Source organism: Apus apus, chromosome 4 (assembly GCF_020740795.1).
Source record: "Apus apus isolate bApuApu2 chromosome 4, bApuApu2.pri.cur, whole genome shotgun sequence".
Lineage (NCBI taxonomy): Eukaryota > Metazoa > Chordata > Aves > Apodiformes > Apodidae > Apus > Apus apus.
Window position 1 is genome coordinate 7,572,983 of NC_067285.1, and position 26,034 is coordinate 7,599,016.

The following is a 26,034-nucleotide window of genomic DNA, read 5'->3' on the forward strand; positions in this document are numbered from 1 at the left end:
ATGTTTATATAAGCACTGATGAAGCCAGTACTAGAATCTTGCTTAAAAGTCAGGTGTCAGTGTTTCTAACGGTGCAAGAAATGGAGGAGGTCCAAGAGGAAACTCACCAAGATTATCTGAGCCCTGGAAAAATGTCTTGCTGTGAAGGACAGAAAAGATGCAATTTGTTAAGCTTATCAAAGAAGAGTATGAAAGGTAACTTGATTGCAGCACAGAAGTACTAAGACAAGGAGAATATACTATGTGTTAAAAGGCTTTTGAATCTCAGAGAAGAAAGCATGAGAAAAATGAAGTACTAGAAGATACAGACAACAAATTCAACCAATTAATTAGATGAAGTTTAACATGCAGGTTCGTTAGCAGGACAGGTCTGATGCATCTCACCTCTTGGACTCTTCAAATTGCAGCTGTTGTCCTTTCCAAAAGATGGGGTTTGCCTGGCTATGTTATTTGTCTCAACATCACAGTCTGATGCCTTCTCCATGTACGTAATATAGATCACCCTGCAAGATAGTTATTTTTGCCCAGAAACAGTATATTTTAAAGGTGATATGTCCAACATCATCATGTATGAAAGGTGAGGAAAAATTAAGCATATAGCAGTGGCAAAAAGTATTCTCTGATTACAGTGATAAAATGCAAATTGTCAGATGAGGGAACATTTTTTATTATTAAGAAAAAACCACTAGATGGCACTGAAACATCCCTTTATGAATCTCACTTTGACTGATAGCCTGATTGTCCAGATTTTTAACTAAAGACTAGATGGTATATATGAAGTATAGTATGAAGACCCCAAGAACCATAAAATTCTGATATTAGGCAGGAAGAATGTGCTTTTATTCTGTTTATTGTACACAATGTACTGTTCACTCTTTATGATTATCTGAGTTATCTTCATGTGCTTATATGTTGGAGCCTTTGTTTAAGGCACCTTAATCAATACCCAATTATACCACATGTTCCTGAGAGTATGGAATTAAACATCATTCCAATCCATAGTTTGATTACTGATTACAACTTGTTCTTTTCCTGGTAGAGTAAATTTAGCTAAATAGATCAGAAGAATTCTGTATTCTAAAGTGAAATAGTGGCTTATGGGCTCTGTCACTAGAACATCAGGATTGGTTAGAAGTTTGTTAGTGCACAGCAACGGGAACTATTGTTTCAGTAAAATCCAAGATATGAACACTCTTTGCTGGTGTTTCATATATATAATAAATTATTTACATGTAAAATTGATCCCTGTAAAGCTGTTCCTTCCAAACAAGTAGATCTTGTCTTTAAATACTCAAGGCATTAAGGGGAAAGAAAGGATTTGGCTCCCAGTTCACATTTCCAAAGAAATTTTTAATCTTAAGTTTGACAGACTTGGGTGGGTGGGTGAGATCATAGGAGTGGTGGAAGGTGATAACTTTTGGGTGTTACTGGACGGGTCTGCTTGAAGAAATTTTTTTATCTATAATTCAGTCACAGGCTTTAAAAACAAGTATTCCTTTCCCTTGAGGCCTGATCTTTTTGGACCAGTCAACAGCCACACTGTCAAGCTCTACCTAGGAGCCAGCCCTGCAGCTGGAGACCTGTCAGTTGCCTCTGTGACTCTATAAACTAGATCAGCTGAGCAGGGATGTGGGACCTCAATGGGTATTTTTATCTCTGTGTCATACATATTCATTTTTTCTCACTGACTCGGTTACAGGTGCTTTTTTGTGTGTGTGTTATTTGTTCTTTATTTCTTGACATTCATTTTATAACATCAATTTGGCACTGACACCAGTTCAATGATATTTATGTCAACCAATTAGAATTGTTGCATTAGCTAACTGCATTTTATTCTATGGTCAGATATTGTGGTGGGTTTTTTGGTAGTCTTTGAATGGGCTGTTAATAATAAAGAAAATAACATGAAAGTGTGGTAGCTTAAATCCTTAATGCCAAATCTTGGTCCTTACATGGTAAATTTAGTAATCTAAAGTATTTCTCTGTATCTCTTAAAAAATAATGAGGGAATTTATCTGTTGAGCCTAAAAAGCAATTGTTCCTGGGTCCAATCCAGAATCATGGCTAGTTTTCCCTCTGCTTTTTTTTTTTTTTTCTCTCTCTAGAGTAATAACATTTTTCTTGGACCATCTGCCTCTTTCTCACAAACTCCTTCAGCTATTTACATGGCTGTACTTTATCTTCTTAGGTTATAAGAAGGAACAACTACTAATACAACGGAGGTTCTGTTAGACTCTCATATGCAAGGTATATAATCTATCCTTTAAAAACAATTTCTTGTTCTGTCATCTGTGAAATAATTTATTTCTTCATAATAACTCTGTGTGTATTTTCAGGGCAATTTGGCATTGTTCTATTCTTGAACATATTTATTAAACATGACAAAAGAGTTGTTTCTTTTGCATTCATTATTTAAAAGTTTACCCTTCTCTGGTTTGAGAATTTTAAAGAAAATCCACAAAACAAAAACTTTTGCTTATTGTTTAGTTTGACTCTTGCAAACAGAAATACTGTTATTTGTCCCAAATTACATTATTCATAAGAATGTGATGGCAAATCTATTTTTATACTTGGAGAAATTAGTATGTTTTGCATTCACCTTGCAACAGTTGGTTTAGTCTGGCATTATATTATTTTCAGAGCTGTTGAGGGATTTGTTTGGCCCAATAGGATTTGTATTGATTTCTGTTTCACTTTTTTTGCTGAGCTTTATTCTTGTTTTGTTGTTATATTGATTCTGGGAACTTTAGTCACTTGAGTTATTACAAATTTTTCTATATTTATGCTGTAATTCTACTACAATAATCAAGAACTTAGACCTTCATAGCTATTAAAAACCAAACACTCCCCCAACAAACTATACCCCTACCCCTAAAACTGAAGCTGCTGGTTTTGTGGAATACAAAGTATCTCTGAAAAGGGCTTATCATTTTTCTTTTCTCCAAATGTTTTCTTCAGGCGGCTTAGGGACATTAATTTATAGTACTAATTGATAGTACTGGATGCTATTGTTCTTTGCACTTACCTTAAATGCATATGTAGAATTCTGGTATAAACCAAGAAGTTCTGGTTCCTGTCATAGCTGAGTGTTTAATGTATATGGACCAAAAAAGTATATAAATATGAGACCATTGCAAAAGAGATACAAGGACTCTTGAAAATAAAAACAATTGTAAGTGGCTAAACCTCAAGTTTAAAAATATTTCCTTGTTGATCAACCTATATGCTTAACATAATTTTATTCATTGAAGGGAGCTTGCTTATCAGGATTATTCAGCAAATCCCAGATTCATATCTGTTTCCAGTAATTAAACCCAGAAACAGCACTACTTTAGCTGTCTGTAGACACCCTTATATGCAACTGTATCATTTTGAAATATGCCCTGGGTTTGATCAAAGTCCACAAGCAGTAGTTGCCTAACTTTAAAAGAGTCAGATGGTCCCACAGAAGTCAAAGGGACTAAGTTGTTTAAAATTAAGCACATCCTGTGAGGATGTCTTAGGCAAGAGACAAAAACGCCTCATAAGCTTGTCAGCTCCAACAGCATTGGTTATTAAGAATGAAAATTCCAACCTCTTAGAATTATCCTAGTTAACCCAGTGGATCAGAACACCCTTTGATGCCAGTGCTGTGGATTGAAACTTGCCAGGCTTCAAACTGCAGCTGTGTCCCAGAAGGAGGAAAAACTTTCTTCAACACAGGCAGAATTTGGTCAGCTTCCAAAAGTGATTTATTCCTCCCAGTAAAACATCTTTCTCAGTTTTACCTGTGACAGACACCCTCAGTAGCTGGAGAGCTCTGGGTGTAGAAAAACTAGTGAAGAGCAATTATCCATCTCACCCCCTAGTTGGGAGGCAGATATAAAATTATATGCATACACAGTTGGATGTGATGAGACAGTGACCACAGAGTGGACTGAGGTTGAGCAGAGTGAATGTTTTTATGTGGCCCTATTGTAAGCACCTGAATCATAAAGTCAGTTCCTACCATGGGGTTGGGAACTGCTGTAGCAGTTACACATCCTACATGCTTGAATGATGAGTATTCAGTGTTGAGTGGAAATCCTTCACCAACTCTCTAGAAACATCGACTTTCTTTTAGAGAACAGACTTATCTTTTCTGTCAAGTGCTGAAGCTAGCACTCTGTATTTTGTGCCTTGTGGGAGAGGAAGAAAAGAAGACTTCTCATGTAATCAGAAGCCAATGCTAACTAATGGACTGGCTTACCATCTCTGGAAGCATCTACTGCTCAGTAGATTTGGAAACTATTCCGGACTATCATTGCTGGAGTTGAGATGCTTCAGAGAGCTTGTTACAGATTGCATTGTCAAGGTATAAACTAAATAACTGCAGCTCCTGTGAAGTATTTCTTGATGGTAACAGCAGCATTCCTCTCAAAGAAGACTACATCACTACCTTAAAGACAGGAGAGTGTTCATTCCACAAAACAGTGCATAGAAATTAGAGCTGTGAGTATAGGAACTCAGCTGATGTGTGGTGGATTATGTTTGGTCCATTTGTGGGCAACAAAGAGGGAACTAAAGAGGGATAGCTGTTGAACTTGAGGATAAAACACAAAAGCCCCACTGCTTTTAAATGAATAAAATTTTATTTTAATAAAAAGTAAAGGAAGATACAAACTGTGGTTTAATGAAACAACTCATAAAATAGAAGCAAGCCATATAAAGTCTGAGGAAAGTAGTTTTAAAATACACAAAGACTGACTTTCATGGCACTGCTGATCATGCCATTTATTATTCACTTGTCTGAAGACTTTTTTTGTGATAGATTCTGGAAAAGAGTAAGAATTGAATGACAGAAAATTAATTAGTTCAGTGTGTTCTTCACAGAGAAATTTTTAAACATTTAGCTGTTTCTTTTTGTTTCAGAAGTTTGAAAAGTATGATAAAATTAGCACATATGGTCTAGGTAAGTTATGCTCCTCCAACAGAAACTTAAAACTCATCATAAAAGTGAGTAATACAAATTTCCCATGACTTTTATTCTGCTGTTGGTGCTCGTGGCAGCTGCATCTTCCTGCAGTTTGTTCAGGGGCTCTGAAATGAGCCCCTCTTTTCAACCCCTTTAATTTAAAAGATGGAACTTCAAAATATATTTTCTCTTTGTATTGTGACACAGGTTGACAATAAAAAAATTCGAAGCTAGGATTGACAGTAAAAAAAAAAAAAAAAAGACTTCAAGAAGTTTTTGTAAGGAATTTGTGAGTGGACAAAATAAAATATTACATTAAAAGATGCTATTATAATCCTATGTCTCCATAGTCCCATCTTTCATTTAACTGAGAGCTGAAGAGAAATATTAATTTAGCTTTAGCTCCTAAATGTATAATTTTTGGCAGCTTTCAATAAACTATTAGCTCAAGTTCATCAAATGTGTCCTTCTTGTGCTAAAAATACACCTTTACATTCTTTTCTGTGCTTCGCTTTTCTGAGAGAAATTATATTCCTGAATATTTGGAAATAATAGGCTAAACCAAATAATTGCAGGATGTTTGGCTGTGTACATAGCATAAAAACACCCCTGCTTATCTAAACCCAGTGCTAATCATCTCAAATTACACCTTTACAACTAAAATTATCAAGCACTTGAAATAAATAATGAAAATGGCCTACCATTTGCAGAATTTCAATTTCTGTACGAAGCGTCTCACAGATACTTTCCCAATCATCATCTTTGTAATTTTCCAATTCTTTCTTAAGCCTGTGTTCAAAACCAAATAAATTTTCACATCACAGAACTGTTGCTTGGATAACTATTTTTTCCAGCTTGGTCCCAACTGTCAGTTTGACTTACATGAGAAAATTCTCATTGATCTATTTGCATGGGCAGGGTTTAAGTCTGCTAGTTTTGTACTTGGCAGGTCTCTGTGCTGCTCTCCCACACTATTGTTGGATTCCATTCAGAACTGGCAGTCGTGATGGCAACATGAGGAACTTCATAAAATGACATGTTGGGTTTTTGCAAAGCGTATCTTGACTAAGTACTTTGTTAGGCAAATTTCTGGACCATGTTGTTTTTATAAACCGTGAAAGATTTATGGCCTCATTAGTAATAATTTTCCTTATTTAAACATGTGAATTTGAATGTTGATACTTAAGAAGTACCATATGTTACTGTTCTTATTTTCCCTGGATATTGACTTGTAGCCAGTGGTGGAGACAGAATATTGGGTTGGATGGGTCCTGTGCCTGACCCTGTGCAGCCATTCCTGTGCAATCATTGCTCCATACCCCTCTGCAGACTCCTTTGCTGGTGCTGCTCTTCCCTCCCCACTGCTCTTATTATCCTTCAGTACTTACTGTTTGTTTCCCAATAATGTCAGCCAGGAATTCTCTAACTTTTCTAAGGACTAACACATGGGACTAATAAGGTCTAATTTTAATACAGTGATTTTTAAATTCAAAATGGCATTTGGTGCTGCTAAAAGGAGGCACCTCAACTTTGCACATCAGTGACTGTAGTGGTTTAAATTAATACTTGGTAGGCCAAGAGAAATCTGTGCCAGAGCTTTTAGCAGTCAGATGAATACAAGGTGATGAGATTATACTGAATCTTTCCATGGCTGTCAGAAGAAAAGCGTAATGAGAAAGCTGAAGTTGCTTACCCTTAATACAGTTTCAGCAAACAATGCAACTATTCTAGGACACACAGACAGACAGAAAAAAGAAGGAAAATTATATATTCTGGTTCTTATTAAATAGCTAAACAGATGCATCAAAGCAAGACTTTGTTTCTTCTGAAGATGAAAGAGGAGGTAGCAACCATTTTCTCTTTTATATACTATAATAGGGAATAAATTGTTTAACCCTATTATATAGATGTTGCACCTCTTTAGCTATTCTACTGCAGACAGAGTTTATTTTCTACACGGAAAAAGAGAGGCTTTATCTAAAGTAAAAGTTATAAGCTTCATGTGAGAGGAATATCTTAGTCACCACATGGCATTAGAATAGTAGCCTAAGACTGGACTGTAAGGTAAGTTTTGCTGTTCCTATGGGAAATCATGGAACTGTAGGATGTCTTGGGTTGGAAGGGACCTCTAAAGGTCATCTAGTCCAACCCCCCTGCAATAAGCAGGGATATCTCACACTAGAACAGATTGCTCAGAGCCCCATCAAGCCTGACCTTGAATGGCTCCAGGAATGGGGCATCCACCACTTCTCTGGACAACCTGTGACCCACCACCCTCATATTAAAGAACATTTTTACTAATGTCCAACCTAAATCTATCCTTCTCTAGCTTAAAGCCATTACCCTTTGTCCCATGCCCTACTGATCAGATCTTTCACAGACTTCTTACAGGCTCCTTTCAGGTATTGGAAGGTTGCTATAAGGTCCCCCCAGAGTCTTCTCTTCTTCAGGCTAAACAACCCCAGCTCCCTCAGTCTGTCTTCATAAGAGAGGTGCTCCAGCCCTCTGACCATTTTTGTTGCCCTCCTCTGTACACGCTCCAACAGATCCACATCCTTCTTGTGTTGGGGGCTCCAAAGCTGGATGCAGCACTCCAGGTGAGGTCTCACCAGGGAAGAGTAGAGAGGCAGAATCACCTCTTTCAGTTTGCTGGCCACACTTCTTTTGATGCATCTGTGGCTCATGCCCAGCTTTTCATTCACTAGTACCCCCAGGTCTTTTTCCACAGGGCTGCCCTCTAGCATGTCTTCCCCCAGCCTGGATTCATATTTCTGGTTGTCCCAATCCAGGTGCAGGACCTTTTACTTGGCCTTGTTGAACATCATGAGGTTCACCTGGGCCCACTTCTCTGCAGCTTGTCCAGGTCCCTCTGGATGGTATCCCGTCCCTCTGGCATATCAAAATAATGAAAATGTGAATATCTTGCCACCAATATAGAAATTGTATGAGCTCTGGGCATTTGTATTACAAAGGAAGAATTGCCTCTTCTTTCAGGAATATTTCTCCAGCATTCATAATACATACAAGTGTTTGAACAAAAGGATATTTTAAAATACACTTGAAGAAATGCAAAATTCACTGTACTGTAGTACCAGTAGTACTTTACTGCAGTAAAGTACTCCTTTTCATTGAGAGGAGTTCATTTCAAGGTCTAAGATCAGCTCCTGATCTTGATTAAATCAGCTTAACTTCATTGCCTTGCTTCCTCATCTTTTTTTTTCTCCCTGTGTTCCCTCTTAGCGTGATACTATGACCCTAATTCCCCCTCAGTCTTCTCCTCTCTAGACTGAAAAGCCTCAGGTCTCTTAGCCTTTCCTTGTAAGGCAGTTGTTCCAGTCCCTTTTTACTCTAGGAAAAGATACAGTCTTAATCTCAGAGACAATACTCTCCTATTGTCTTAAACATTGTAAAAGTGATCTATAGTCTGTTTGCTAGTTGTCAGCTAAGAGTGATACCAGTCCATGTTAGGTCTACACTAAGGACAGAACAATCAGAAGATATGCAGTAAAAGTTGCTTATCTGCTTCTTGGGTTTGTGAATTAATTACTATTAATGATCTGCTTTGAAACTGAAATGTTTTGCGTATGAGTTTTAAAAATTTATTTTCAATATTTTATAAAACTTTTAACGGTGATGACAGCACAACTGCTTACATAGCATGGGGTAGTGGTGATAAAAGACATTCAGTTGAATGTGGTGTTTAATTTTTACATTAATCAATTGATTCTGCTTTCAGGTCTTCCTTCTTTCTTATTTAGAAGCTAGATAATTACAGTGTGTGCCAGGAATTTTATACTCACAAAACAAGAGCTGTCTGTTAGGTTACAGTCTACACAATTAATGCATTCGAGACGCCTGAGTTACTGAATAAATGATGAAGTTTTACCAGAAGGAATGTGAGACAATGGAACCATTAAAAGAAAGGCTTAACCTGGAAGCAGATTTAGCTTTTTCATTTAACATTTAAGATAAGCAGGATATTCATATTCATCTTTCCACTATCAGATTGAATGTGCAAACCAATTATTCATGAAACCATACTGTCTAAATGGAGGGCAGGTTTTCTGTCACCTTTGGAAATGGAAAGAGATGTACCTTGTGCCAGACCAAGGATTAATATGACAATTATGCCCTCCTTATGACTATGTTAAAAAATTAATCTCTGAAAAAAAAAATCTGAAAAATCACATCAGCATTTGGCCCTCCTTAGCCTTTGCTTTTATTTTAGCATTACAATCTCTTTGATGATAATAAACTGTATCTTTTAGAAAAGTCATGGCACTGAATTAGCATGTTGGTAAGTTAGAACATCACAAGCAGTGGGCTCTAAGGAACAGCTGTATTTGTAAAAGGAAGTTTGACCACTCCTTTGAAAAACTTTCAAGATAAGTAGCAATAGTAAAGCCTAGCTCTAAATCAAGTAGGTGGGTCAACAGTATCTGCATTTTTGGGGTGCTAGTTTGCTCTACACTGAGCTCTGCAACCAATGGTTCATTTTCCATAGCTCTTGAAAGCCAGAAGTGACAAGGAGATTAAGAAGAAGGAGATCACTGAAGATGACTGATTTTGCAGCTTTGAAATGAGCACAACTATTAAATATCATTGCAATTTGTGGATGATGTACACTTTTCTTCAATTTCAGCTGTATATGCAGAAGGCAAATAGGAAAAATAATTGTGAAATCAATACATGCTGGTATTATGAATTGAACTATGATGAAAATGTTATTGGCAAACAGGTTTACCTGAAAATCATCCAGATTCATGTTACTGGGTCAAGATTTCAGTAGCATGAACTTGCATTCCAGGAATAATTTTATGAAAATAAGTCTCAAAGAAGAAATAGTATGTGTAGAAGGCAGGGTGAGCATGTGTTTGTAGAACCTTTGTTTTTTAAGTGGGGATGGAAGACCCTGCCTATTTATTGCTGAAGTTGCAGAAGGAGCAAACTGTGTCTTGGTTATGTTTTGCTGAGACAAGTAAAACCTCTTTTTTCTTTTTCCTTCTTGTCTTTGCCTTGTTTATGACCACCATTTTATTTTTTAACCATAAATATAAGGGAAAAAATTAAAGTATATTGTAAAATGGAACTGCTTGGCACTGATACACAGGACATAGAGTTTATGGTACAAAACAAAGCACCCTAAGAATTTATATATAAACTTGAGAGTATGTGTTTTGATTTTTCTGAATTTGATCATAAAAGGCAGGGATTAAGGCTTTATTTATCAGGGTTTTAAGGCTTTATTGAGACTGAAGACAAGTATAGAAGACTTTGGTTTATAGCCTTAGGCCAAAGTAGAGCTAATATGCTGGGGTCATTCAGTTTCAGTTCAGCATTGGGACTAAATTAATGTGTGTTTTTATAATGAGTGCAAGAATTTGCTGAGTATCTACACTTTGCTGACACTCTAAACAGAAAACACTATTGGTACAGCTGAAGTCAATACATTTCAGACTACTGTCAATTGATTGAGGGAGAAACTGAGTCCTAAATGGAATACAGGATCTCAAAACATAAACTTAAGGACTTGAGTTGAACAAATAAATAACAAAAGTATGTCCCTTCATGGAGCAGAAACAGAAGGAAAATAAAGAAATATCTAGTAGCAATAATAAATGCTTGAAAGCCAAGAGAGTACTGGCTTACATGACAATGGAAATGAAATGTAAGTTAAAACAAATAGAAACTCTTCAGGTAAAATAAGAAAATTTCAGATTTTACTGTTCTGGATCATATGCTGATTAACATAATTATCACTGATTAAGGCTCACATTTCATGAAGGCTATCAGGAAAGTATTTAAAAAAGTAGTTATAGGTCTTGAAAAATGGAGGGGGTTTGTATGTTTGAGGGTTTTTTTGGCTTCTGGTGTTTTTTATTGTTGTTTTATTTTGGTTTTTTGGGTCTTTTTGTTGGCTTTTTTATTTATATTCCCCAAATACACAAAACATCATAAAAAGTCTTTAAGGAATATATTGTTATAGATGAATGATCATGGAAAGGTTAAAGCATGTTGAATCAAAGTACACATTTAGCATGAGATTTGCTTTTGTGCAGACAGTAAGCCAAAGTTATACAGACTACTTTCTGTAGGAACTATAAGAACAATTTACAGAGAAAAGAAAAAAAATTACAAGAATCACTGAAATGTGTTTCTAGGGGTCAGTAAGATTCCTATTGAAAGGCAGGGAAAATAAATATGGATGAGTGATCCTTCTAGTTCAAATATCCTGATTTTTCTATTGTACAGGGAAAATTAGATCTCGATCTGGATGTATTAATGTGGCTACTCTATTGCTGAAATTAGTATCTATACTGTACTGCTTTGCTTCAGGTGAACTATATAATTTTCTCAGAGCTAGAAAGGCTTTAGAGATGTCTTTGTTTCCTTCTGCATTATGGGCTCTCAATTTTCTGCTCATCTTCCAGGTTGAATGCATCTTTCTTGAAAGGTAGGTGAGAGATATGTACTCTGTATTCTTACACCCTTTTTTTGTTTGTTTTGTTTTTGTGGGAAACGTTGCTTGCTTTTATCTTTTCCTCAGCTACATACACTTTTCATGTTTGTAGCTGTCTTTTGATTATATAGTATGCTCAGACCTCTCATCTCCTTAGCTTCCAGGTATCTATTATTGAAGTCCTTAGTTGTACCTAAACTTGCACTGTATATAATTACATTCCTCCTCTTTTTCAGTTACTTCAGACTAAAGGTCGAGTCTTTCAATTGTTTTACACTATTGTCTTAAAACACATTATCTTCCAAAGCTATTATTTAAAGCATTAAGCAAGACCAGCTGTGACTGTAGTTACCTTCTTCCAGCCTCAAAATTTCTTTTTTCAGACCTATTATAGTTGATATTATTAGTAATTTCCTTAATCAAAATTTTCAATGTCTTTCCCAGGTTCACTAGTAGTTTACCATGCAGGATAACATCAAACACTTTGCTAATGTCTAGGTGGATGGCCTTTTCATTTTCTTTGAATAACCAATCAGTTGTCTCATAGAAGAAAGACATCATTAGTCAGATTTGATCTACTTTTTGTAAATCCATACTGCAATTTATAATGGAAACCTATTTAAACATAATTCAAATGATAATAGTTCCACTGGGCAGTGCTATTAAAAAGCAAAGCTTAAAAAAAATCAATCAAGAGTGTCATTAAAAATGTCATTTGGAACCAGATCTCTTACTCTAGAGATAGATATTTCCAGATTATAAAATTTAACATGAAATTAAATTGCAAATATTTTTAATTAAACCACCAGAATCATGCATGTCCTTAGGCAGTCTGCTGTTAGCATGGAACATTTGTTCAGCTCTAATGAACATGTTACATGTATGATTTATATAAAAGAAAGCATCACTTTTTCTTTCCTTATTTTGATACTGGAGTTTCTTTTTCTGTATTATGAAGTATAAGAAGCAACACTGTAGTTTTGGAAAGTAGACAAGTATACAAAGCCTTGAACTATTTTACGAAGTCAGCTGACTTTGTGTTACCCTTCTGCTACTGCTTTTCTGAAGTAGAACAGAATTTCAGGTTTCAAATAAAAAATTTATCCTTAGTCTATCTTTAGAATAGTGTGAAAAATATCAGTTTCAGGTAGAAACTGTCTGTTCTTAGTCTAATTAAACTCTAATTAAAATTATTTCTAGGTTGCCTTACATATGGCAACACATAAATTTAAAATTAAAATGTGAAAGAAGAATAAATTAATATAGATATTGCTTACAATGAATATAATAGTGAAATGACAGAGCTAGGAATTTACTGATATGAGTCTCTGCTTGACTCCTGTGTTGTTCCACTTAAGTGATGCTAGTTGCTACCTGCCAGCAAAATGTGACTCAAGAGAGTTGATAACAAAATTCTTTCCTGCTGTTGTGTGTTAGGGGTTGGCATTGGCAGAACAGAAGATTAAAGTATGTATTTTGATTTTAATTGCAGATCTTTTCTGAAAAAAACACCCTCTTTCTTAAATCTTTCTTAAATATGTCTTTGAGTTATGCATCTGTGTCATGAGACTTAGGATGTCCAGGGTGCCTACTATGAGGAAGAGGGCACAGTGTTTCATTCATTACTGCATCTGTGCTTAACATTCAAACTTTCTGTAGCTTTTCCTGTATTTGATGTGTATTAGAACAAGCCTCTAACTGCAGCACCAACAGCTGTTGGAATTAGCAATGTGTGCTTCTCATGACCTTTTGTAATTCTTTGATGGATTTGGGAAAAAAAATTATGAAATGGCAGACATGGTATAGGGCTTTTTTCTCAGATTGTAGATGAATTGCTGTAATTTGAATTAGCTGGCTACACTCTTTGGCTGAAATGCAATTTACTTTAAGACATATACTTAATTGTAATGAAGATTCTTGCCTTGCCAGCTACTTTTGATATTGATTTTTAAGCTGGGACTAGGTATGTGATACAATAACAAACTTAACAGGGTGGTCTGGGAGCTACATATATCAGGTTATTGATGCTGATTGTCTCTCACATTTGTTCGAAGGAAGCATTAAAAATGTTACTATTTTTACCATTTAGAGTGGTGCAGTTTCCTGCTCTGTAAAAAAATAAATAAATGTGGTGCTTATTTCATAGAAAAGATTATGTATTTTTTTGGTCCACATTGCTTGTGTCAAAATGTTCTTCTCTTTGTATATACTAAATATGATTTCATTAAAAACTAAAATTCTAATATTGCCATAGATTCTAGATGATGAAAAGAGTTTATCTTGTTAGGCTAAAAAAAGGTTGTTTCTCAAACACCATAGGTTCAATCACAATGATTTTGACATGATCAAAACTGACTCCTTTTAAGATACGAACTAGTATATGTAAGTTTGCATTAGTTGGCACTTTGGCTTCTAAAGGTCCTTCGCAAGTGTCAAAGGTCTATCTAGTCTGCCAAGAGGAATTCCTGGTTCACCCCAGGGACCTCAGACTTCATTTTTTCCTCACTGACACTGCATGAATACTTTTTTTTTTTTTTAAGATTCTCTACAGAGGGCACCCACAGGAGTGGACAGGATAGTTTGCTCAAGTATTGCTCCAGGGAGGATATTGGCATGGGAGCAGCAGCACATGCCCACTGCAGCAGCCGTGGTGCCTCAAATGCTTCTGTGGCACATCTCAGGGTATGCAATGCACATGTGAGGTATTGTCATCTTGAACCAGCACTCTGCTGTGGGAACTTATCTTCTTTAAGCATTTAATGCATTTTGAAAGGAAAATGCGTGTATATCGTTATATCTTATTTTCACAGAGACACTACAAAGGGACCAGAGCAGATACGATCTCATCAAATGCCAGGCAGTGTGGAGATGACTGGCTTGTTGCAAATAATGCTGCCTCTGAGCAGTGTAGGCACAAACCAGTGTATACATATTGATCTATGAGCTGTTTCTTCCCCTTGTGCAATACACAGTGACAATTGGTTCATTGGGTAAATCAGACTGGAAGAGATGTCAAGAGGTCATCTAGCCCAATGTCCTTCCTGAAAGCAAGGTCAGCTACAAGGTCAGACCAGGTTACTCAGGGTTTTATCCAGTCGTGTCTGAAAAGCCTCAAGGATGAAAACCATGCAACCTCTCTGAGCAACCTTTTTCTTTGCTATACTATCCTCATGTTATTTCTTTTTCCTTACATTAATTCTAAAACCCTTGTATTTCAACTTCTCCTGTTCACCTTTTGTCTTCCCACTGTACAGCATTGTGCAGAGCCTGGCTCCATCTTCTTGAAGACTTTCTTGCAGGTATTGATGGGCAGTCAGGTACCTCCAGGGGGTACATGCACTGTTTATACCATAGAATACTTCAAATTCCCTTTCATTCTCTAATTCAGTAGTCCAAACCAAAAAGTGAGTCTACGTGAGGTGCTACAGTGTCCAAAGAAGGCCAGTGAAGGTGATGAAGGGTCTGGTCTTGCAAGGAGTGGCTGAGGGAACTGGGGCTGTTTAACCTGGAGAAAATGAGGCTGAGGGGAGACTTTATTATTCTCTGCAAATACCTGAAAGGAGGTTGCAGTGGGGGTCTCTTTTTCCCAGGCAACAAAAGATAGAACAAGAGGAAATGGTCTCAAGCTGTGCCAGGGGAGGTTTACATTTGCTATTAGAAAAGGTTTATTCACCAGAAGGGCACTGGAACAGGCTGTCCAAGGAAGTGGTGGAGTCACCATCCCTGGAGGTATTTAAAAGATGTGTAGATGTGGTCCTTATGGACATAGTTTAGTGGTGGACTTGGCAGTGCTGGGTTAACTGTTGATGATCTTAAAGTTGTTTTCCAACCAAAGTTATTCTATGAGCCTGATAAGGTTTGGGATAATTCTGAACAGCACAGTTCTGTGACATACAGAAGTAGACAAATGTGGATTGCCTGCTTGGCTCTATGGAAAAGCACAATTTATTTGTGCTGACATGGAAGTGCAGATGTTTCTGGCATCAGAGTTAAGGTGTACAGTGCTATCTCTCTCTATAAAGCATTGAGCTTTTCTGAGTACACATGAGATCAAAGGAAAGAGCAAGACAAAAGTATAATTTAGGCAAATCAGTCCTAAATTTTGTTTAGTATCTGAAATGAAAAAAAAATTTAAATGTAAAGAGAACGTCTTCAATATATTATTACACCTCAAGGGGTGCTTGCTTTTTTTGATAGTACTGATAACATAGGAGCACTTTATATTTTGCACTACATGCAATTATCAAATAATGTAAGATTATCTTGACTATAAAATAAGGCATTTTATGAAATAAAAAAAAAATCTCAACATCCTTCTTGCTTTGGTTGTAAATGATACTTGCTGGATTTGTAGTTAATAGACTTTACCCATTGTTGTGTTTTCCACCCAGATAAATCTAAGTATCTTTCCACAAAGCTGAGTTAATTTCATAGAAATTAACATAGAAAGATAGACATAGATGGATTTGAATGATTTGCCTAGGATCTCATGGCAATCTATGGCAGAACTGGGGATTTAAAGTAATGCAATGTTTGCTACTTCTGTACCCTACACATAGGAAACCTGTTATAGAAAACTAATTACACCAATCTGAATATTAAATGGCATCATAGTAGTAAACTACTCCAAGGGAACTATGTTATTTAGCAGGAAGTTGACAACCTCATGTATCACAAAAGCTAATATATGATGATGGAATGAATAATGTAAAGGAGTGAGTTATAACATGCTGTCTTACAGAATTGCTGCTGTTATTTACACCATGTCTTCTATGTTGAATGCAAAGCTTCTGCCACTGTATGCAAAATTGCAACCTAATGAATTTTTATGCTGTGGGAATTTTGGCCATGTCTCAACACCATGTAAGAGGTTGAAGAGAGTTAGTAATAGGGCTGATATATCATTAAAACAAAACCCCAAACAAACCAATATTCAGCAAAAAATGGTCCATTACCAAATTGTCTTTCAGAAAAATACTCAGTGTTCTCTGCAAAATTTTATTTTTCCATTGAAAGTCTTCAGGGGAAAAAAAAAAAAAAAGTACTATACTAATTTATTTTTGTCAAAACCCCAGAAATGTATAGGAAGAAACTCATGATGGTAAGAAAAGTTGTGTTTTCCCTGATAATTTGTTAGAGAATATTTTGGACCAGCTTTTCTAGGAAGAGTTATTTTGCATTGTTTATGAAATATTTTTAAATATCCACAGGCACTTTCACCTGGAACACCATAAAACTGCAAAAATGAAAGATTAATTCTGTGTTATGAGGCTTATGGTATTTGAAGATTTTCTGTTGAAAAACATGACAGTATTTTCTGTATAGTGAAAATGTAAATGACTCATTTCTTGTCAGTTTGCTCAAGTGTGACATTACCACTCAGTTCCTGGGAAGCAATATTTACTATTAAGTGAGATGGTCTTCTGTCTTGGTTAAATCTTCAAAATTTTGTTCTAAACTAGCTTAGTTAGAAAGCAAACTGGAAGTGACGGTTGGGATCATAGAGAAAACAAATCTATGAGTAGCAGCTTCAACACAAAGTCCACCTGAGCCAAGGAAGTTATTCTGGCCAATCCATTTCATTGCAATCATGCTCTGGGGAAGGATGTGCAGTCAGTCAACAGAAGTTCCCATAGCATTGGGTAGTTGATCAATACTCTGTGTGCCACCACTAGTTTTACAAGAAATTAAGAACTGGTCTTCCACCTAAGGAGCTGCCTTTTGCTCTTCCTCTGATTTTAATCAAATTACTTGCAAACACTTTCAGTTTTTAGTTCATTGGAATATGCATGTAAGGGTGAAAGGCTGAAATGAACATCAGGAATGCACAATCTGTAGTAAAAATGAATGATTCTTCTGATTTCTAAGGAGGAGGAGTATACAGGAAAGGTAAAGTAGTAGTCGTCACCATGACTGGTCTGTAGTTACAGACCTAAAATTAAATTTAGGAACTTATTAACATGAGACTCTTACCTTAAACATTCAGAATCAGTCTGAGGTTTTTCAGTGACATGGACTTTTTCTGCTTCTAAATCTTTGGTCGTTCTTTCAGCCTCCCTGATTACTTTCTCAAGGTCTAAACAAAAAATAACAATCACCTTATAAATATATATTAATCATCCATATTCAAAGACTTGCCACATTTTCTAAATTTAGCTTTTCTAATATTGCTTTGTGAAACTGTTTGTAAGGTAAAGGCATGCAAATAAAGAACATTAATTGGTATGCATATTGCAGTCTTCTAGGAAATTTTGCTCCTTTGCCTAAACAATTTATGACCATGTTTATGGCTTGTCTCTCTTAGCTCTCTTACTGCAATATGTTATTCACATATTTGTAAAAAAGTTAGAAAACCACTTCTAGATTACACTGTTAATCCAAATTTCAGTATCACCCCTTTGACACAGAACCTTTCTTTGTTCCCTCTGTATCTTTTTAGTTGTTCATTACAGGTTTTCCTGTGTATTCCACACAGCTTTGTGTGTAGACTTCTTGGGTTTTTTTGTGTGCACAGACTTGCATACGCTACCACACAAATGTCAGTAAAAAGAATTGAATTTATGACTCAGATTTTTGGCACCAAGGCCAGATCTGTCTCTGTCAGTCCAAGCCATATTGCCTACTAAACATTTGAATGTTAATGACGTTAATTATAGCTCGATGGGTTTCAAACAATATTTATGTTGATTTTAAGTTCACTTTTAAACATTAAACTCTCCATTTAAGTATATGACTTACTGGCAAAAATAAAAATTTCATTTTCATATTGATGAGTTATGATTCAGCAAATCTGCAGACCTCAGTATCACTAACATTTAAAATAAATCTTATTGAAATCCATAATATTTGCTATAACCATGTTTTAAAATGATTGCTTAACATAAAAATATATTAAAATCTTGTTTCTACAACTTATTTCTCTTAGAGAAAAATTACTTGACAGAAAAGATTTTTCAGAAGCATTTGCCAAGCCACAAATAATTACCATTAACAAGTGATTATCAGGCATACCTGTGAGTTCACTTTGGAGGGTAAATAAATACTGCTTTAATTCACTCTTCTGCAACTGGAGTGCATTTAACTGAATGTTTTTATGTTCCATTGACTCCATTTCTAAGAAAAAATATATTTCACATTAAAATGCATTGCAGTTTTAGTCTTCATGTTATAATCTTAAATATTCTTAACAACTTCTACTGATCTTTGGCCAATCAAAAATAACCTTAAATATAATAATTATATTGGTCATTCACTGGAAATTATGTTATATAATGCGTTCATAAATATGTTTTTTAATGTTATTAAGATGTTTGATGTATTTTGTTGACTGGGCATAAAAAGAATTACAAACCATTTGATTCAGAGTTACTTCAGCTATAAAGGAAGATGACCTATTGAATATGTGGTGAACAAACACCTCTCAGCAGGACTGAAAAGAATTTTAGTGTTATGGACATTTGAACCTGACTGTTGACAGCATCTGGAATGTATTATGATTGTTTCCCTCACAACTGGAGGTCCTCACACAATTTCCTTGTTATGAGTTACTTAAACTTTTCTCTTTTGTGTTTTTCAGTGTGCTCAGGGCTGTAGCAGTCAGAAAGATAGAAAAGTTGCACTTCAAAAGAAGGTGCAATTTAAAAGGATGGAATCAAGACAGCAACTGGACCAAGAGAAGTTTAGTCACCTTTCACATCCTACTCATCTAACCACTTAAGAGACCGTTTGACTGATCAGATCTCCCTGAATATGTAAAAATTAATCATTAAAAGTAACGCCACCAAATACAGACTTCTTTCAGTTGTAGATCAGAATGAGAGCCACAGGAATTACAGAAAGAAGGTACTACAAACTCAATGGTCAAATTTCAGTAACTTCACATCAGGTATTGGGAATTCATAGTGCTGGCACTTGAATCATAGAATCACGAGACTGGAAAGGACTTTGAGAGGTCATCCATTGCACTCCTTCCCCTGAAAGCAGGATCAGCTGTACCCTGTCATTTCTGGCAGATGCTTGTCTGACCTGCTCTTACAGACCTTTGGTAATGGAGCCTCTTTATTCCTTTGGTAATGGGATCTCCTAAGGCATGATGTTTTGGTTGTTCACTATTCCTCTTAGAAAGATTTCTCAACTGCCAGACAGGCTCTGCCTTACTGTGGTTTACACTTGTTTTTCTTAAGTTCACTATAGCTAGAGATAACAAATTAATTTCATTTTTACAGAGTCTTTTAATGATTTGAAGACTGATGTCCATCTTCCATCAGTCTTTTCTTCCATAGGTTATGTAGTCCCAGTTCTTCGATTTTTTTCCTTCCCATGTTCTTCAGATCTCTGATACTCTCACTGGTCTCATGTGGATTCTCTCCATCTGGTCCACATTTTTCCTTAAGTGTGACATACAAAAGTAGATGCACAGTACTCCAGCTAAGAGCTTAACTGCCCTAAATAGAGTAAAGGGTTATTTTGCATGTCTTAGGGGTCAAAATTATGTTTATGTCTCAGTATGGTGTTGGCACTCTGATGACACTGGATCATTTTCAGCTAGTAATCTACGATGGCTCCTATTTCCTTGCTCTTTTAGTTCAGTCTTATGAGAAATGTCCAGATAGCAAGGGAATGGAATTAAACTATTTTACAATATTTTAGTAAAAAATGACTTTATTTTACTAATTGTATTCATTCTCTGGTAATCCAAGATAGGATAATTTAATATAAGACTTACCGTTTTTCAACAGAGCTGTCTCATTCTCTAAATCATTTATTTCAGTCTTGACCTTTTTTTTAATCAGAAGATCTCTATTACTTGTTAGTCCATACTCATTATTAAATTCTGTTAGTTCTCTAGTAAAATTATCTTCCTCTTCAGTCATTTTTTTCTTTGCATCTGTCTGAAAAAGAAAATGGAAAAATTGAATGTTTTTTTAAAATTTAGCTCTGCTGATTTAAAATACGAATACATATGCAGAGAAGACTACTCATCTGTGGTGTTCCTTAATATCTACGGATCCAAGGATCCACAGGGAAGTAAGAGGAAGGCAATATTCAGGTTAGCACAAGAGAGAACTAAAAAGCTAGTTGCCTGTGTTTGTTGCAAGTGGCCACTTCTTAAGAAGTGGCAAGGTGTGTCTGGCATCAGATTGTGTGTTACATCAGGATTCCTAAAATGTTGTGTAGAGCTCCCTGATTTTTTTCTTTTGATCCCTCTCAGTATGTTTTATTGTGGACGAGGCAGTCCAATTTAAGCTGAAACTTCCCTAGTTTTCTCTTACAAAGGAAATAATACATCAGAATTGGAGTTCAGTCATTCAACAAGCAGACATTATAAAATGAAGTCAAGAATGTTAAATCAGCTTTGTAGATAAACTGCAGCTTATATCACCTTAGACATTTTTTTAAGTGAAAAGTGAGAATTTATCTACATTTACATTGGTAAGCATGCTGAGTTAAAAAGAAAATACATTGATTTTTCAGATTTAAAACATTACTTCTTCCATATTTTCAAACTTTAATGATGTCTACTCTCATAGAATAGAGCAGAGCTTTCTGAATACTGTAGCTGGAAACATACAGAGATTTTAAGAAGATGGTCTTTTTGATTAAGAAGTTCAGCTTTCTGTTTTTCTAAGCTGTCCTCATGTTTCTTCAGAATTTCTAAGTAGAACTGTTTTTCGGACAGATGCTGAACCTTCCAAGAGAAAAAAAAAAAAAGGAAAAAAGGTTATGAAATAAGATGATTGTTTTATTGTTTCATATACTTGGATATTGTACCTAAGGATCTTGGTCCAGTTCAAACACAGCTGGCATAGCTGCTGGACTAACAAAAGCATAACTGTTTTTTCTTCCCCCAGTAATCCTCCAATATACCACCAAGCTTTTGAAAAACCTTTCATTAAAACATATATTTAGAGAATTTTTTTCAGGCTAAAGCCAGGAGAAATATTGATCACACAGGTTCTTTTACCCAGAATAATACAGTGTCCTCCATCTAATTGTGTAAAGTTTGTCACGTACCAAATCAAGACAGTAACATCAGAGGGACAGGGGTCCAACATCATTGCTCTGACTGGGTGGCTGCACACATCATCAGCTCTGCAATGCTACTGTTGCACAGGCAAAGGAGGGAGGGATGTGCTCATTTTTTTTTGAGCACAGTTTCTGGAATTCTTAGCCAAGGAAGTGTAACAGAAATTAGCTCATTGCTTAAAGACAGTTTGACCGTCATTCCCCCAAGCCCCAAACATCTATTTTGCATGCAGTTCTATTTTTACCTTTATTAATTTTAAGCAGTAGTGTATCTGATAGAAGGGTATGCTGTTCAACCATTGCATTTTCAACATTTGTTGAAGAGTTCCTCTCAATTTTCCAGTGCATCCACTGGATCGTCTAACTTAAGATATATGGTGAGATAAACTATAACAGCAGATAAATGGGGAACAGCTAAGTGTTGAAGAGTCTTAAAGGATGAGAATCATTCATCTGATGAAGTGGAGAAGAAGAGGTCAGGAGAATGACTCAGGCTGTAATACTTGGAACAATAAGTGGGGAAAGTAAAGTTAGCAGAATTGCCCACAGACAATAAAGGCACAGGGTAACTGTCAGGAAGTAAACTGAGTAGTCAGACTGATACATGTGTGTGCAGAAGAAGACCAGATAATTGTGATATTACAGAGGTAAAAATGAAAAGATTGTAAAATGAAATAAGGTAGATGATTTTGGAGAGGGTGCAGATGAAATGCATCTGATCAAAATAGGAGGATAGTGGAATCAAATGCCCTAAGACAAGAAGGGGAGTCGGAAAGGACCAGATTTTTTTTTCCTTATCCCTGACATATCCAACATGCTAAATGTCCAGGAAGTGCTTGCCACATAAATATTTATTCTTTAGATTAATTCAAAGAGAGTAGGTGGCCTTATACCACTGTGTTTATGTAACTGAACATAACTAGCAGCAGTGTAGTTTCTCCATCTGTAAGATGCCAACTTAATCTATGCATTTGCAGCAGATTTCTTTTAAGAAATCACTGAGCCATGAAAAGCAAAATGCTATAATTTGGGTTCTAATTACATGGTACCTGATTTTACAGAACGGAGAGAAAAAAATAACATTTCCCAGGAATCTTTGATTGACCACAGGCAGCCTCTGTGAAATAGATGTCAAAACACTTTTGAACTCACTCTCATCTGCTTGGTCAGGCATAAGGTGCTGTGCATGCATGTGCTTCTGTGTATATGCTTATAAAGAAGTGCAGTTATTTGGTCCAGGACAAACTGAACAGCATTAGCTTAACAGCATTATTTAATGTTACTTGATTTACATTAACTAGTGCAGACATGTGTAAACCTAATTCCTGTACTGAAAAATAAATTAATTTAATTAACTATATGATCTTTAAACCTAAATACAGTCTGATTGAAATGCATTTTCCCATTCTGCTTGTTTTCTGTATCATTTCCTATCTATGAATGAATCAATGTCAGACTATGTAAGCAAGTAAAATACATTTTTGTGGATATCAGTGAGAATATTACTAATCCTGGTGGATAAAGCATAGAAGATTTAATTGGGACTAGTTCATCAGCTCTTCCCATTAGTCATTTACAATAATGGTTCTACTCATGGGATTTTCTGTACTTACCACATAAAACTTGATTATAAATCACAGTGCATCAATAACAAATTAGAAGTAAAACCATAAAATGTTGATGTTCATAAATAAATTTATGAGCAAGACTGTGAAGGACTTTACCTAACAACCAACACCCAGATATAGTCTGTGTTAGTTAAATGAGTTACTATTTTAAAGTGCTTTTTGGGGCATGCATAAATGCAAGCACATGAATAACTGCTTTCTTGATTATAGTGTCAATTTTCAAGCAGTAAATATTTGTAAATGAATTATCTTTTATTCTTCCCCCCTTGCAGTAATGTTGATATTTATCATATATATTACATAGTCTTTTATAAAAGGGAGAAGAGGCTGGTTTTGGAAGGACAAAAATCTTCTGCCAAGCATTTATTTTCACAACTAGGTGAGGTAATCCCTGAAAAGCTCTTGAAGATGTTTATTTAAGTGATAGGACATGAGTTCTAACTTCAAAGGAGGCTCCATATGCTTTCCTGTTGTGCATACACATTCTGCCAGAACAGACAGTTAAGAGCACAGGGGATGATATTTAGATTTCATTTTCAGGCACAAGAAAATGGATTTTTAAGTAATTTGTAATCACAGGTATTAATAGTGAAAATCTCCATAAAACTGGAAGCTTAATCTGAAAAGATGTCTGCAGTTTGGTTAAATGGAAACCATAATAAAATCTTAAGAACATTAAATAGATTCAGAAACTCTCCTCTATCTTCAGTGTTCCTTTAAAAACTCTTAGACCTTGGGCACCCTAACTGTGAGCCCAGGGTCACAGGAAGATCTTTAGCATGTGATTCAATATCCTGTGAGGTAAACACAGGGAATGTTTCCATATATTTTCTGTGAAGGGCCTTTAGCTAAAGGCAGTTGGTGATGAAGGAATGGTTTCCAGGCCTCTGAAGGGAAGGGCAATAAGAAGACCCCATCTTAACACGCCTTGCTCACGCCTGAGCAGTTGGTCGGCCCCAGCTCTTGTCTGGTGGTGGTGTCTTGTGGATCGACTGACCTGACATGGTGGTTGCCTCCTGCTGAGCTCTTTCTGCAGAGCAGGCGTGGCTTTCCTGTGTGCTGTCTCCAGTGCTTCCAGATTTTGGAAGCGTTATCTGGAAATGTTCCTAGCCCTGAGGTCAGTCTCTGAAGGTAGCCAGAGGCCAGCCTCAAGGCTGAGATTTGTGAGAGGGGAAAGACGTTAACAGAACTTTTTATCAGCAAAGAAATGACTGGTATAATTTTCCACAATGCTGTGCTTATTCACTAGGTGAAGCATGCACCTTGAAACTGTTTGTGGATATATTCCTGAAATAATAGATTATATATTTGTAAATACAGTTTATTTCACTACTATAAACATACCTGCTTACCTTAGTTTCTAATTTCATCTTTGCGGTGCTCAGCTCCTCTTTTATTTGATTGATTTTTTCGTAACTTCTATTGATGTCAAATTTAGCTGCAACACAACAAAAAAAAAACAACCCTGTAAGAACGTGTTGCTCAGCTGGTAAAAGCTGAGCTCATAAAAAACATGCTATTGGCAAGAAGCAGCCAGCCCAGCCGCCCGCTGAGCTTCTCCTCGCGGCAGCGCGATGGGGCTGCCCCGCTGAGGGGCCACCAAGCGCGGCCAGCGCTGCTGCCAGGCCCGCGAAGTGGCGGCCACGCTGCAGACCCTGTTGGATGAGGCGCCTCTTCTCCCCCGCCTGCTTCTCGGTGAGCTGTATTTGCTGGAAGAAAGCATCCAGGTTCATGTCTGTCTTCTCGGGGAATCCGTGGGCTCTCTGTGTGGAGGGCTGGTTGGTAAAAGCTGGGACGCCCCGCGGGAAGGTGTGGCTGGGCCCAGCCACGGGCCTTCCCCTCAGGGGTTCTGCCCTCGGGCTTCTGCCTTGCTGGGGATGGGGAAGAAACCCCGGACCACTGAGGAAAGCCACCGTGGTAGACTGGACACGGCTGAGGAGAAAGAGGTGACAGAGAGGGACACACAAGCTGCAGGAAGTGGGGGGATGAGAGGGAAGCTTGGGCAGAGAAAAAAAAGGATGACTGGCTGGGGGAACGCAGACGGGAAACACAGGAGGCGGAAAAAAGGCTGAGAAGCAGCACGGGAGGAGGAAGGTATTTGGCTAGGCAAAAGGCAGCTGAAGCTCTGAATCTTGTCAGGCTTGTGCACATTTGTGAAGTATTTATTCTGGCTTAGGACAAGGGGAGTTTTGATCAAACAGCTCTGACTTTATTTCTCTGGGACCATGTGCTTTAAACTGGTTTGTGTTGTTCTACAGAGTGATCACAATCCTTTTTGAATGGTATGTCTGCTTAGAATATTTTGCCTTCTGAAGATCAATGCCTAACCTTAGCAGTTAAGGAAGTAGGCTAAAATCTGTCATCACATACAGGAGAAGACAGTAAAGCTGACTACATAAAACTTAAGTAACAGTGATCAGAGTTAACTCTGCTGCATTTCACTGTTAATTTAAAATGACAGTGTTTCTGGTCCAGTTGCTCTCAGTAATATCTTAACGTAGCCCATTAAACGCTCTCCTGGAGCATACTTGTGTATGATTTTACTGTGCTCTATGCTTCTGCAACTTTCTGGTTTGTACATGGCTGGATGGTATACTTGGAAATGTAAATACCTGGTTGAAAATGAAATTACAGGGTTGGTTCACAGAATCATAGAATTGGCAGAGTCAGAAGGGCCTCTAGAGATCATCCAGTCCAACTCCCCTGCTGAACCACAATCCCCTAGAGAACACTACTCAGAAGTGCATCCAGGCAGGTCTTGAACATCTCCAGAGAAGGGGACGCAGCCTGTTCTAGTGCTCTGTCACTCTCACCATAAAGAAGTTTTTCCTCATATTTAAATAGAATTTCCTATGTTCCAGCTTGTGCCTGTTGCCCCTTGTCCTGTCACTGGGAACTACTGAAAAAAGTCTGGCTCCATCCTCTTTGCCCCCACCTTTTAGATACTTGTAGGCATTAATAAGGTCTCCCCTCAGCCTTCTCTTCTT

The 26,034-nt window shown here is 36.8% G+C and overlaps 1 protein-coding gene across 1 annotated transcript; it reads right to left on the reverse strand.

Moving 5' to 3' along the window:
* Positions 1-4,759: 4,759 nt before the first annotated feature.
* Positions 4,760-24,780, reverse strand: CCDC172 (coiled-coil domain containing 172). The gene is made up of 8 exons (XM_051619224.1): positions 24,702-24,780; positions 24,400-24,485; positions 20,965-21,081; positions 20,119-20,284; positions 18,405-18,506; positions 17,367-17,469; positions 5,635-5,722; positions 4,760-4,792 (listed from the first exon to the last, which is right to left on the reverse strand). Exons 1-8 carry the CDS (start codon positions 24,778-24,780, stop codon positions 4,760-4,762), a joined length of 774 nt encoding a protein of 257 aa, XP_051475184.1.
* Between the last annotated feature and the right edge of the window lie 1,254 nt (positions 24,781-26,034).